We start from the raw sequence: 11,603 nt of genomic DNA on the forward strand, positions 1-11,603 counted from the left end.
CATCAGGTAAAGAAGCCGGATGTGGAGGTCCTGAGCTGGTGTGGTTACACGTGTTCTGCGGTTGTGAGGCTGGTTGGATGTACTGCCAAATTCTCTACAACGATGTTGGAAGCGGCTTATGGTAGAGGAATGAATATTAAATTCTCTGGCAACAGCTCTGGTGGATATTCCTGCAGTCAGAATGCCAATTGCATGCTCCCTCAACTTGAGACATTTGTAGCATTGTGTTGTGTGACAAAACTGCACATTTTAGAGTGGCCTTTTATTGTTCCCAGCACAGGGTGCACCTGTGTAATGATCATGCTGTTTAATCAGCTTCTTGATATGCCACAACAGGGATGTAAACAAAATTGGGCACAACATTTGAGAGAAATAAGCTTTTTGTGCATATGGAACATTTCTGGGATATTTTATTTCAGCTCATGAAACCAACACCTTTCACATATATTTTTGTTCAGTGTAAATTATGTATTAGAGTGTACAGTCCAGTATAACATAATTCATTTGTTAAGCATACTGACCGAGCCATTGACTGCTGCCATGTAGGTGGCGTCAGGGTCGATGTGGACTGAGTTGATGGACACTTCTGGTTCAGGAATAAGCTGCTCATTGCGATCGGTCTTCAGATCCCAGATATGGATCACACCGCTCTGGTCCCCCACGATCAAGTCAGCCTGGAAAATGCACAAGCCCGATTGAGAATCAATTAGATACAATAGACAGAGTTTAAAGAAAGTTAGGATTAGCCTAGGTGTTTATCAACAGTACAATGCTGACAGTCCAGTAACAGTGCTCCCTCTAGTGGTGGCATATATCAAATCACTTTTGAGACACTGGTTGCAGTCTAAAAGACACACCCAGGCTAACGTTAGTTAGCTAATTAATTTGCTAGCTATCATACAGTAGGCAAATATTAATAATTATATATTTAATATAAGTAGACATGCACTAATAATTGAATGTAGTGCATATAAAGCACCCACAAGCCACCGGTGGCTGAAAACACAATCATCGCAGGCTGAACGAGTGACATGATAGGGTGTGTCTTTTAAGCGTTTGGACCGCAGCCACTGACTTACCTGGTTGGGATGAAGACACACACACAGTTTATGGGAGCATTGACCTGAAAGATCCTCTGGCATTGCAGGTTCCTTGACCTTGGACCAGAGCAATGTTCAGCTTGGTGAGAATGCCATAACATGCCCCACAGGCAGGCAGACAGTATTATCAACAGTACCCCAGGTCCCAGATGCGAGCCATGCAGTCCTCTCCTCCTGTGTAGATCCAGCGATCGTCCTCATGGAAGTCCACTGACGCCGTCATAGTTTATGACCGGGGTTGGGTTATTGGAGTTTAGATCACACATACGGATGTGTTGATAACCTTTGGAAAAGAACAAAAGACACACAGTCAAGCCCACATTAATTATGATGATAATTATATGTATGGTTTTGCCTATTTTATTTCTCAACAAACCTGCAATCATACTTCTGTCGGGAGTAACTTCGAGGGAGTTCACTTGGTGAAAGTACTGGTTAAGAATATAATTAAAGGTTGCTAGCTATAATCATTGTGCAACAACATACATATTAAAAGGTAGCTAGCTATAGTCATTGTGAAACAACATCCCTATGAGCAAAATACATATTTTAAAAGGATTGTGCTCACTGGGATGTTCACAAAAATATCTCCAATTGAAGGAGTTGGAGACTTGGAGCAATTTCTAAGTTGTTACAACAAACAACAACTGGTGGTCTAGAAACGAAATGAAAGCTAAATCTGCAAGAAAGGTCTTGATGAATTCGTGTGAAGCAAGTGAAGGTAAGGATACAGAGTCTTGGTGCAGATGCTGCTGTGGGCCTGCCAGAACCGCACTGTGTGGTCATATCCAGCGGTAGCCAGAATCAACGGGTCGCTACCCACTGTCCCTGGTTCACATTCATGCTTGAGTGCAGGTATGTTGTCACTGTAAACAGCATAAAATATTAGAGGCATTCAAGAGCAATAATGCTAGCGAACAATAACTTTTTATCACTGTTACTTAACGTTAGCTAACAGGTATTTATAATGTCAACAACTCGCCAGACGTTAGCCTAGCTAGCTTTTTTAAACTCTGGTCCATGCGCACGCGTTGGATATTGCGCGTCAACGAGAGCTACATTTTGTTTTTCTACAGCACAGTAGTAAAATCTTTACCTTGATGAGTTTCTAAAGTATATTAAAGGAAATAATTTACAATTTAACGTACAAGAGCGCAGAGACAACTCGTAATGCTGTCGCGCGATGGACCACAGAAAAGTTAGCTATGCTAGCTAGTCTCCTTGTCTATTTAGTTTGTTAAACCATTTGGTGGCATGGTCCAGATGACAGTCACATAAATCGTGTACAAATAGCACCAATAAAAATATATTATCTTACCTCCAATATGTGTAGAATTTTAATGACAAAGGTTATGTAAAGATTACCCTTGCATGTGTTATTTACGGAAATACTTAACGGCGTCAAATAGCTCCCCACTACAACAAGTACTGTACAATAAGTTCCGGATTCAAATCTTTTTTTTGGTACCGGCTAGGTTCTGCAGTCACTTGGTGGTGGCAAATATGTTCTACTGGGGTGGCGGTTGTTTTTTTTGTTTTAGTTTCTTCTTCTTCTACTACTTCTATGGTATTATGGCAGTCCGCAAACATACGTTATAGGTGCATGCAGCCACCTTCCATGTGGGGTGAAAACTGAGGAACTTTAAGGCAGAAAAACAGGAAAAAAACCAAAAACATTTGCACGCAGTGGTTGAAAAAGTACCCAATTGTCATAATTGAGTAAAAGTAAAGATACCTTTATAGAAAATGACTCAAGTAAAAGTGAAAATCACCCAGTAAAATACTACTTGAGTAACTGTGTAAAAGTATTTGGTTTGAAATATACTTCAGTATCAAAGTATAAATAATTTCACATGCCTTCTTGATTTTTTTGACATTTTACGAATAGCCAGGGCACACTCCAACACTCAGACATAATTTACAAACGAAACATTTGTATTTAGTGAGTCCAGCAGATCAGAAGCAGTAGGGATGTTCTCTCGATAAGTGTGTGAATTGGCCAATTGCCCTGTTCTACTAAGCATTTGAAGTACTTTTGGGTGTCAGGGAAAATGTATGGAGTAAAAAGTACATTATTTTCTTTAGGAAGTAGTGGACTAAAACTAAAATTTGTCAGAAATATAAATAGTAAAGTACAGACACCCGAAAAAACTACTTAAGCAGTATTTTAAAGTATTTTTACTTAAATACTTTACACCACTGTTTGCACTTGCTTCCACAATTTACACTGCCTATGTATAGGAGACCTGGTGGACAGCCCGGATTCTTGCTACTTCGACTACCTTCACCCTTACAGGGCACTCCTGGAACTCGGGAACTTTGTCTGTGCTTTGTCTGACAGCGAAACAGTTTATTCAGCCTCATTTACTGCCTTTAAAAAAAACATAGCTAATATGGCTGACTTGCTTAAACAAATGTGGTTTCTACTGACAATTGAGATGTACAAATTATGGCATAAGGGAACGATGAGCACATTAGAGGCAATCCGTAATTTTGAATAAGACACTAATGAGCGAGCTAAGACGGACGTAGTCAATATAACTATTTGTTCAGCACTTTTGAAATGTACAGCGACATAATTCAGAACATGAACCGTTCTTACAGTATTCTCACTGTACACCAAGTCAGAACTGTAGGATAAATAAAGTGGGCAGATAAGCAGACAATGAAAGCTCTTACAATATTCGATGATGACATTTCTCTAAAAAAAGGCTACATGTGCACCACCAAGTCAGAACAGTAGGCTAAGTTATGAGGGGGAAAGGGACCAAATTATTAGGGTGAGACACATGGCCTACTAAAAGCTTACTACACAACATACACTTAGTATTACTTTCTTAGCTACAGTATACATATCTCCCTTGCACATTACATCATTTATGCAGCAGCATAAAATACATTTTTGGACTCACCATTGTGCTGTGCTCACTTGAACAGGAAGTTGGCGCAGCATTCCTTCTTATGGGAAAATGTTGTCATGAAACTTTGTCATCAAAGTTTGTCATTCTCTGGATTTATGGTGCTTTCAAGACAACTGTGAACTCTGAAAAAAACAAGGTCAAATCATGACGTCAGTGATCTTCAGGTCGGAGTTCTAGAAAGAGGCCCGTGTTCCCGACTTGGAATTCCGAGTTGGATGACTGTTGAAAATGTATTTTCCCAGTCAGAGCTAGTTTTTTTATGAGTTCCCAGTTGTCTTGTACTCACTGAAGTCTGAGATTTCCTAGTTCTGAGTTTCCAGTTGTTTTGAACGCGGCAGAAGTCATACTGGATTGACAGCATGGCCAATGTATTCAACCTTTTCTGGCCCACAGTGTTGAGTGTGAATGTTTATCCTTTTAAGCTTGGAAAAGAGACCCTTAAACCCAGACTTGGACTACACACCCTCTCCACCAAATAACAGGGGAAGCAAAATAGTGATTGCTTTGCAACGCTTGCCGTTAGCCACTGATTCCTTTCAAACCACTCAATGTTGAATTTGCGATTTCCAACTTGTTGTGTAATGTTTAGATCCAATGGCCAATGAGCACCGATTCGTTTGGTCTATCATTTCTCTTTATATGACAAGGATTAAAAAGGATTTGCTAGTAGATTGTCAACGTGATTCATGATGATGACTGCTTGTCTAGCTTGCTAGCTAAGATTTTGAAAGTATAATGTTGACATGATCAGTCCAATCAAAGCTACAGTAGATATAATGTGATTTGAAGTAATTTTTATCTGTGGCCAATGACCTTGAGCCTTCTTGGATGGGCACTTCTAATGTAAATAAAATCAGCAACAAAAAAAAACATCCTCAAACTGTCAACTGTGTTTATTTTCAGCAAACTTGACATGTGTAAATATTTGTATGAACATAACAAGATTCAACTGAGACATAAACTGAACAAGTTCCACAGACATGTGACTAACAGAAATGGAATACTATGTCCCTGAACAAAAAGGGGGTCAAAATCAAAAGTTACAGTCAGTATCTGGTGTAACCACCAGCTGCATTAAGTACTGCAGTGCATCTCCTCCTCATGGACTGCACCAGATTTGCCAGTTCTTGCTGTAAGATGTTACCCCACTCTTCTACCAAGGCACCTGCAAGTTCCCAGACATTTCTGGGGGGTATGGCCCTAGCCCTCACCCTCCCATCCAACAGGTCCCAGGCGTGCTCAATGGGATTGAGATCCGGGCTCTTCGCTGGCCATGGCAGAGCACTGACATTCCTGTCTTGCAGGAAATCACGCACAGAACAAGCAATATGGCTGGTGGCATTGTCATGCTGGAGGGTCATGTCAGGGTGAGCCTGCAGGAAGGGTACCACATGACGGAGGAGGATGTCTTCCCTGTAACGCACAGTGTTGAGATTGCCTGCAATGACAACAAGCTCAGTCCGATGATGCTGTAACACACCGCCCCAGACCATGACGGACCCTCCACCTCCAAATCGATCCTGCTCCAGAGTACAGGCCTCGGTGTAACGCTCATTCCTTCGACAATAAACGTGAATCCGACTATCACCTCTGGTGAGACAAAACCGCGACTCATCAGTGAAGAGCACTTTTTGCCAGTCCTGTCTGGTCCAGCAACGGTGGGTTTGTGCCCATAGGCGAATTTATTGCACTGGCCACATCTGCAGTCCTCATGCCTCCTTGCAGCATGCCTAAGGCACGTTCACACAGATGAGCAGGAACTCTGGGCATCTTTCTTTTGGTGTTTTTCAGAGTCAGTAGAAAGGCCTCTTTAGTGTCCTAAATGTTCATAACTGTGACCTTAATTGCCTACCGTCTGTAAGCTGTTAGTATCTTAACAACCATTCCACAGGTGCATGTTCATTAATTGTTTATGGTTCATTGAACAAGCATGGGAAACAGTGTTTAAACCCTTTACAATGAAGATCTGTGAAGTTATTTGGATTTTTACAAATTATCTTTGAAAGACAGGGTCCTGAAAAAGGGATGTTTCTTTTTTGCTGAGTTTATATGGCAGCACCCAAGGGGGCTTGAACTTTCTAGCTCTCCCTGTAGATGTTGCGATGACATAGTGTCCCCATGAGTGACAGAACACTAAGCCAATCACGGCGCAACTAGAGAAGATTACCAACACCTACACTCTGTATTTTCCGCTGGCTGCCTCTCGACCACAGAGAGCACTGAGCTAGGCTGAAACATCTGTATTTTGGAGCTGCCTTAAGAAAGCAAAAAAGAGACCATGCTTGTATGCGGCTTTATTAACTCAATATATGTATTTTACATTGTTTGCAAAATTATATGTGACACGTATTAATGCCAAAATAACATGCAAAACAGGCCAAAAATTACAGGTCGCCACTGTTTCTTCCATTCACCATAAGGTTCAATGGACTTGCATCTACTACTCCTGGTACGTGAAACGTGGTGCTTTAGATTTCCAGCCTTAATTTCCACCACGACGCCAGAGATGACACCTTTTATCGGTGCCCTGTTCAGAAAATCAAAGCTTTCTACATCATACTCTGATAACTCCCAGAGACACAGTTTATTTTTGTTCTTGTGATATACAATACATCAACACCATACCACTCCTGGTCACTTTGACTCCACCTTTCCCAGTACACCCTCCACCCTCTCCTTGACCGCAAATGGATCTCTCAAAATTACATTTTTATCTATGAAAAATTACTCCAAAAAGAACGAGGCATTATCAAACCGAGTCCTATCTTCATTAACAACTTTAACCCGTTTTGCGCCATTCTTCAATGCTACAGTTTTACACTAATTTCCATAAACTTTACTCAACGCGCCATCCGACCTCTGCCTTCTTCTTCTTTGGAATTATGGTGGTCCACAAACAAATGTTATAGATGCATGCAGCAACCTATTGTATTGGCTGTGCATCAGCCTACTATTCTGTAGTATGAATTCAATACACTTTGTGAAAAAAATTGTCCTACCAACTAACCCTACACCACTACTTTGGCTGATCCGACACAAGGCCAGCAGCCTGGAAGGATGGGACACTATCGTTCAAAACACCTTGTAAGTCTTCTTCAGTAAAATCTCATACACCCAAGTACATCTCTGCAACTGCCACCACAACATCTATCCTCTGTGATCTATGATCCATTCCTGCGGTAAAGTTGACAGCAATGGCAATGAACGCTAAAAAAAACAACCTTACAGAAGCACGTTATTCCTATCACTCTCTATTGGCCTACTCACAGGGATCCTCTTAGGATCCCTCACCTTGGACCCATCTTCCTCTACTACTCTCTTCACTGCCTCAGCATATGACACCTTCTACACTACTCTGATCCTGGCAACCTCAACCTGCCTTTCTCTCACCAGACACCTCTGATCTCCAGCACCATGGTTACCCCTACAGTTTATACACAACTTTTTCCACAGAAACTACACATTCCTGTCTCATGTCTTCCTGCACACTTCTCACATCTAGGAATCTCCCTCCTACAACATGACTATAAGCTTGACACCTAAAACACTGTAATGGGTTTGGGACAAAAGCTCTCATGGGATAACGGACATCATTACTTCACTTTATTTGGTAAAAACTCTGCATAAAAACTCAGTAGTGCAGACAGTGTCTTCTCAGTTTCACCACTCTCCACCGGGTCTGCGTCACACCAAACGGCGGGCGTCACAGACACTGAGAATCTTTAACTTCATTTGATCCTCCTCAACACTTAACGGCACTCCAGTTATCACTCCTTTCAGCGGCACCTTGCTCCAGAGAGGAAAGCAAGTCACAGTTCTTGTCCTCAGTCGTGTGATGCGGAGTGCATACTCCCTCTGGATGACAGAAACACAAAAAATTAAAATGATTCCACTTCGAGTCACCTTCACCGACCTAACATTCCCAAACCTCTTCTCCACCCAACCTGACATCACATACGGATCTGCCAGAAGGCAAGGATCCATTCTCTCCAAAAATCTCATTCCCACTGGGCTAGAACCATCTTTATCATCATGATGAGGCTCAAACTCTGCGGTCTTCACCGCACCTGCCACCACAGTTAATTCATCCCCACTCTGGTCACGTTCAATTTGCTTCTGTAGCTCTTCCAAAAGTTCTGTGTGATCCACCACTCCATATTCACTCAAAACATGTTGCAATTTTCTCATTTTTTTCCAGTCCACCATCTTACACACTGGCACACATCATTAGGTCATGGTGGTTCCCCTCCGTGGTATTACAGTCATCTACTGGTTTTATACACAAAAGATTGTTTGATAGATAGCCCAAGATGTTTGTTTTTTAAATGAACAATAAAATATAGAAACAATCCGGCAAGATCACATACAAAACATCACCATATACAAAAAATAAACATGTAGAGAAATACAAGAAAGGTGTATACTACCTGTATACTGCTTTTACAAAGACACTACGGTATTCAAAATGTATTGTAACCTGAACATAAAAATCTGGTGCATTTTGGTCAATTAAAAGGGGCAATCTGCAGTTGCTACATCCACTTTTGGACTTATAATTGAATGATATTAACCCCTTGATTTTTGACGAATATAACTTATAAATGCCTCACGAGTTTAGTTCAATAGTTAAAATGTCGTACCCCATTAGAACCCAACATATAAGCTTGTTTTACTCCAATGTGTGTAAACAAAGTAAATGTAAACAAACACTATTTAGCCTAAAAAACATAGTTAAAACTATAATTTAATATCATGGATGGTCAGTCGCTGCATCCAGATTCTTTTTTACCTAAACAGGGGCTTGATAATGCTTTGTTATTGTTTCAACTGCTGATTGCGGCTTTAAGGTCTGTGGCATATTAAACATAGCATAAGAGGTGATGGTCCATGACAATGATATAATGCAAAAGCCATCCAGGAGAAAGCATTTCGCTCAATGGCCGCACCACAAGCCAATATGGATCACATGATCCAAAATAATTAAAGCATCTGAATTTCCTGTGTGCACTTGTGAGTTCTAGTCCTTATTTTTGTCCTTGACCTCCTCGTCATCAGTGTACTCAGAGGGTTCCTCTCCAGGTTTCAGAAGTTTGCCAACATAGTCATACTTTTCTGTGAAAGGCAGGAAGAAGTAGAAAAGAACATTGAGTTCCTGAGAGACATTCGCTACACACGACACCACAGCTGAGCTCTAGGACATTGTAATCACTAGCCTTAGCCTACAAAGACTGCCTCCCATGTCTGGGTTTCAATTCACAGCACTACCCAATGTAATTGATTGAAAGTGTTCATTTGATGCGAAGTAGTGTTTACGACATTATGCCCAGGTATGGTGCCATACTGAATGTGCTGTAGCTAACTCTTCTATCGTAGTCAAGTAAAACAACAGACCAAAGAGGTGTTGGCTGAAGCAGAAACGGACTGCAGAAACAGACACCCCACGAGGTGCATCAACAGTTTGCACTACATTCTGTTGAGTGGAGTGTGTGCATGTGATGTTGACTGCAAGAGGTACATTTCGCTTGAGGTAGAAGTTGAAAATACTGTATCTAAAGTGTTTTGTACCAACTTCTACCAACTCGTCCATTAACTCACGGGTGAACTGGGTCTCCCATTCATTGAGGCTCTCCTGTTGCATGGCATTGAGGTCCGAGAGGTCATCGTGTGTGTCTTTCAGGGCCTCCTTCTCCAGACAGAAAGTGGCCAGGCCCCTGGAGGCATCTTTACCAGCCAACAATCCATATGGACCCACTGGAGAACAACACACACAGACAAAGAGATTCATTTAAAATGTGATTGTGAATACACAAACTATTTGTCAAGGTTTATACATTTGCTGATGACTACCATTTAAAGCGGCAATCAGCCGTTGAAAACAAAAGCATACGCCCGCCCAGCCCGTTTTGGTAAAAATTAGAAGAATGAGGCTGGAGAAATGTAACCCCACTCAAATTCATAGACAGAGCTATGGATGCAAATACTGACCATCCATATTAAAACTATATAAAACTGTTTTAACCATGTTTACTTACTTTGTCTACAAACATTGGAGTAAAACAAGCTTCTATTTGGGGTTCTGATGGGTACAACGAAGCACATGAGGCATTTATCAGTTATATTCTTCAAGAACCAAACTTCTATTTCAATCAATGGATTTATATAATGCATTTAAAAGTCCAAAAATTGAGGTAGCAATTGCAAATTGCCCCTTAAATGAAACAAGTATGCATTGTTTCTTAAATTTTGTGAAAATAAAGTTACATTTCCACCCTCCAGACATACCTTGCTCTATTCTAAGATCAGATGGCTTCAAAGATAGCCCAACAACAAGCCCTCTATTCTCGAAGTTGAGACTGAAAGATAAGATAGCCTGAATTCTTGGAATGAGAGTCAGCCAGTAGGCCTATTATTGCTCTTCAATAGGCCTCAACAAGCCTTACTTTGTGCAACTATCTGGTCTGGCTGAATTGAACATTAAACCTCAAGCTATTTGTTCTGAATTGACATGAAAAGAACTGAGGCACAACTCAAAAGTGAGGAACATCAATAAGATAAATAGTTTACCCTATTATACAGACTGAGAATATATGCAACTTCTACATATTTTCAGTGAGGGTGTTCCTCAGAAGGGCTTGCTTAATAGCGTAGGACATGATTAATCATCTCCGTGAGAGTTTACAACATGCCAACTCCGTTGAACACTCCAGTTGCAGCTTGTGTAGCCGCATCTCCGCCAGAGGGCTCTGTTGTTCCGTTTCTGATTACCCGGAATAACGACGTCAGGAAGAACTACACCCGTCAGCGGTCTCTCGAGGCTACAGCTCGCGTGTTGTGAAATTCGATCACGGGCAATGATTTATGAAGAAGGGGGTGTGGCGTTTTAGAATGGTCGTACTAGTTATACACATACTCAATAGACACAAAGTAAGACACGTATGTATTAAGTTTACTGGGCAAGCCACTTGGCTACAGTTGCGCCAACCATTCCTTTGAGCGGAAATAACAAATGTAAATAGCCTACAACTTATTTTACCTGGCCCGTATAATTTCTTTCCTGTGGTTACATCAAACACCTTTGAATTGACAGCCATGAGAATTCTTCGATTTTGAAGCCCATCGTACGGTTGCAGCTCCGCTAAAGTGAAATCTCTGTTCTTGAGTTTAGGCAGAGGTTCCTCAACCTCGCCCATGTCTGCAGGCTTGTCTCCGCAGAAGATTCTGAGTAAAATAAATATGCAGAGGCCAAGCAGACTCAAATTCAACGGGGACGTGAACATTTCTTGCAAAATTCCTGAAGAAGATTCCTCGGCTGTCTCTGTATCAGCCATGTTTGTTTCTCTATGCTTGGGTGGGACTGTAGGCTACGTACCAACGATGACTTATTATAAGGTTTCCCCTTTCATCTGTGGCTGACTGGTGACTGTACTGAGACATGAGGCTTATCGAGGGTGTGTGTCAATGCACCAATCACAGAGACCAAAAATGAACTCTTATGCAGTTTTGACCAATGGGCTTTATGTTTTAAAAAATGTATTACATCAATTTGATGCCTTTAACAATCATATCTATTTTATCAATATAA

The 11,603-nt window shown here is 41.2% G+C and overlaps 2 protein-coding genes across 3 annotated transcripts in view; both read right to left on the reverse strand.

Annotated features, from left to right (window-relative positions):
- LOC139571340 (delphilin-like) overlaps positions 1 to 2,566 on the reverse strand; it is an 87,381-nt gene extending 84,815 nt beyond the window's left edge. The window contains exons 1-5 of the mRNA XM_071394134.1: positions 2,419 to 2,566; positions 1,832 to 1,966; positions 1,477 to 1,518; positions 1,080 to 1,383; positions 522 to 674 (exon numbers count right to left, since the gene is read on the reverse strand). The gene's annotated coding sequence lies outside the window, so the exon portion shown is untranslated. The remainder of the gene's footprint in view (positions 1 to 521; positions 675 to 1,079; positions 1,384 to 1,476; positions 1,519 to 1,831; positions 1,967 to 2,418) is intronic.
- A 5,043-nt stretch (positions 2,567 to 7,609) lies between these two features.
- LOC139571343 (membrane-associated progesterone receptor component 1-like) lies at positions 7,610 to 11,502 on the reverse strand. 2 transcript variants are annotated; one of them, XM_071394139.1, is made up of 3 exons: positions 11,055 to 11,502; positions 9,617 to 9,772; positions 7,610 to 7,876 (listed from the first exon to the last, which is right to left on the reverse strand). In XM_071394139.1, exons 1-3 carry the CDS (start codon positions 11,347 to 11,349, stop codon positions 7,764 to 7,766), a joined length of 564 nt encoding a protein of 187 aa, XP_071250240.1. In that variant the 5' UTR covers positions 11,350 to 11,502; the 3' UTR covers positions 7,610 to 7,763. The 2 variants fall into 2 exon arrangements, with proteins under 2 accessions (XP_071250240.1, XP_071250241.1); XM_071394140.1 differs by having other exon boundaries at positions 7,610 to 9,133; positions 11,055 to 11,443.
- Between the last annotated feature and the right edge of the window lie 101 nt (positions 11,503 to 11,603).

This window comes from Salvelinus alpinus, chromosome 3 (genome assembly GCF_045679555.1).
Source record: "Salvelinus alpinus chromosome 3, SLU_Salpinus.1, whole genome shotgun sequence".
NCBI lineage: Eukaryota > Metazoa > Chordata > Actinopteri > Salmoniformes > Salmonidae > Salvelinus > Salvelinus alpinus.

Bases quoted from the DNA above. Each gene is read 5' to 3' on its own strand.
- LOC139571343 (XM_071394139.1), bottom strand. From the start codon at position 11,349: ATGGCTGATACAGAGACAGCCGAGGAATCTTCTTCAGGAATTTTGCAA. The intron at 9,773-11,054 runs GTAAAATAAGTT...GTTGTTCTCCAG, and splicing joins AAAGAAATTATACGGGCCAG to TGGGTCCATATGGATTGTTG. The intron at 7,877-9,616 runs GTGAGTTAATGG...TCTGTCATCCAG, and splicing joins ATGGGAGACCCAGTTCACCC to AGGGAGTATGCACTCCGCAT.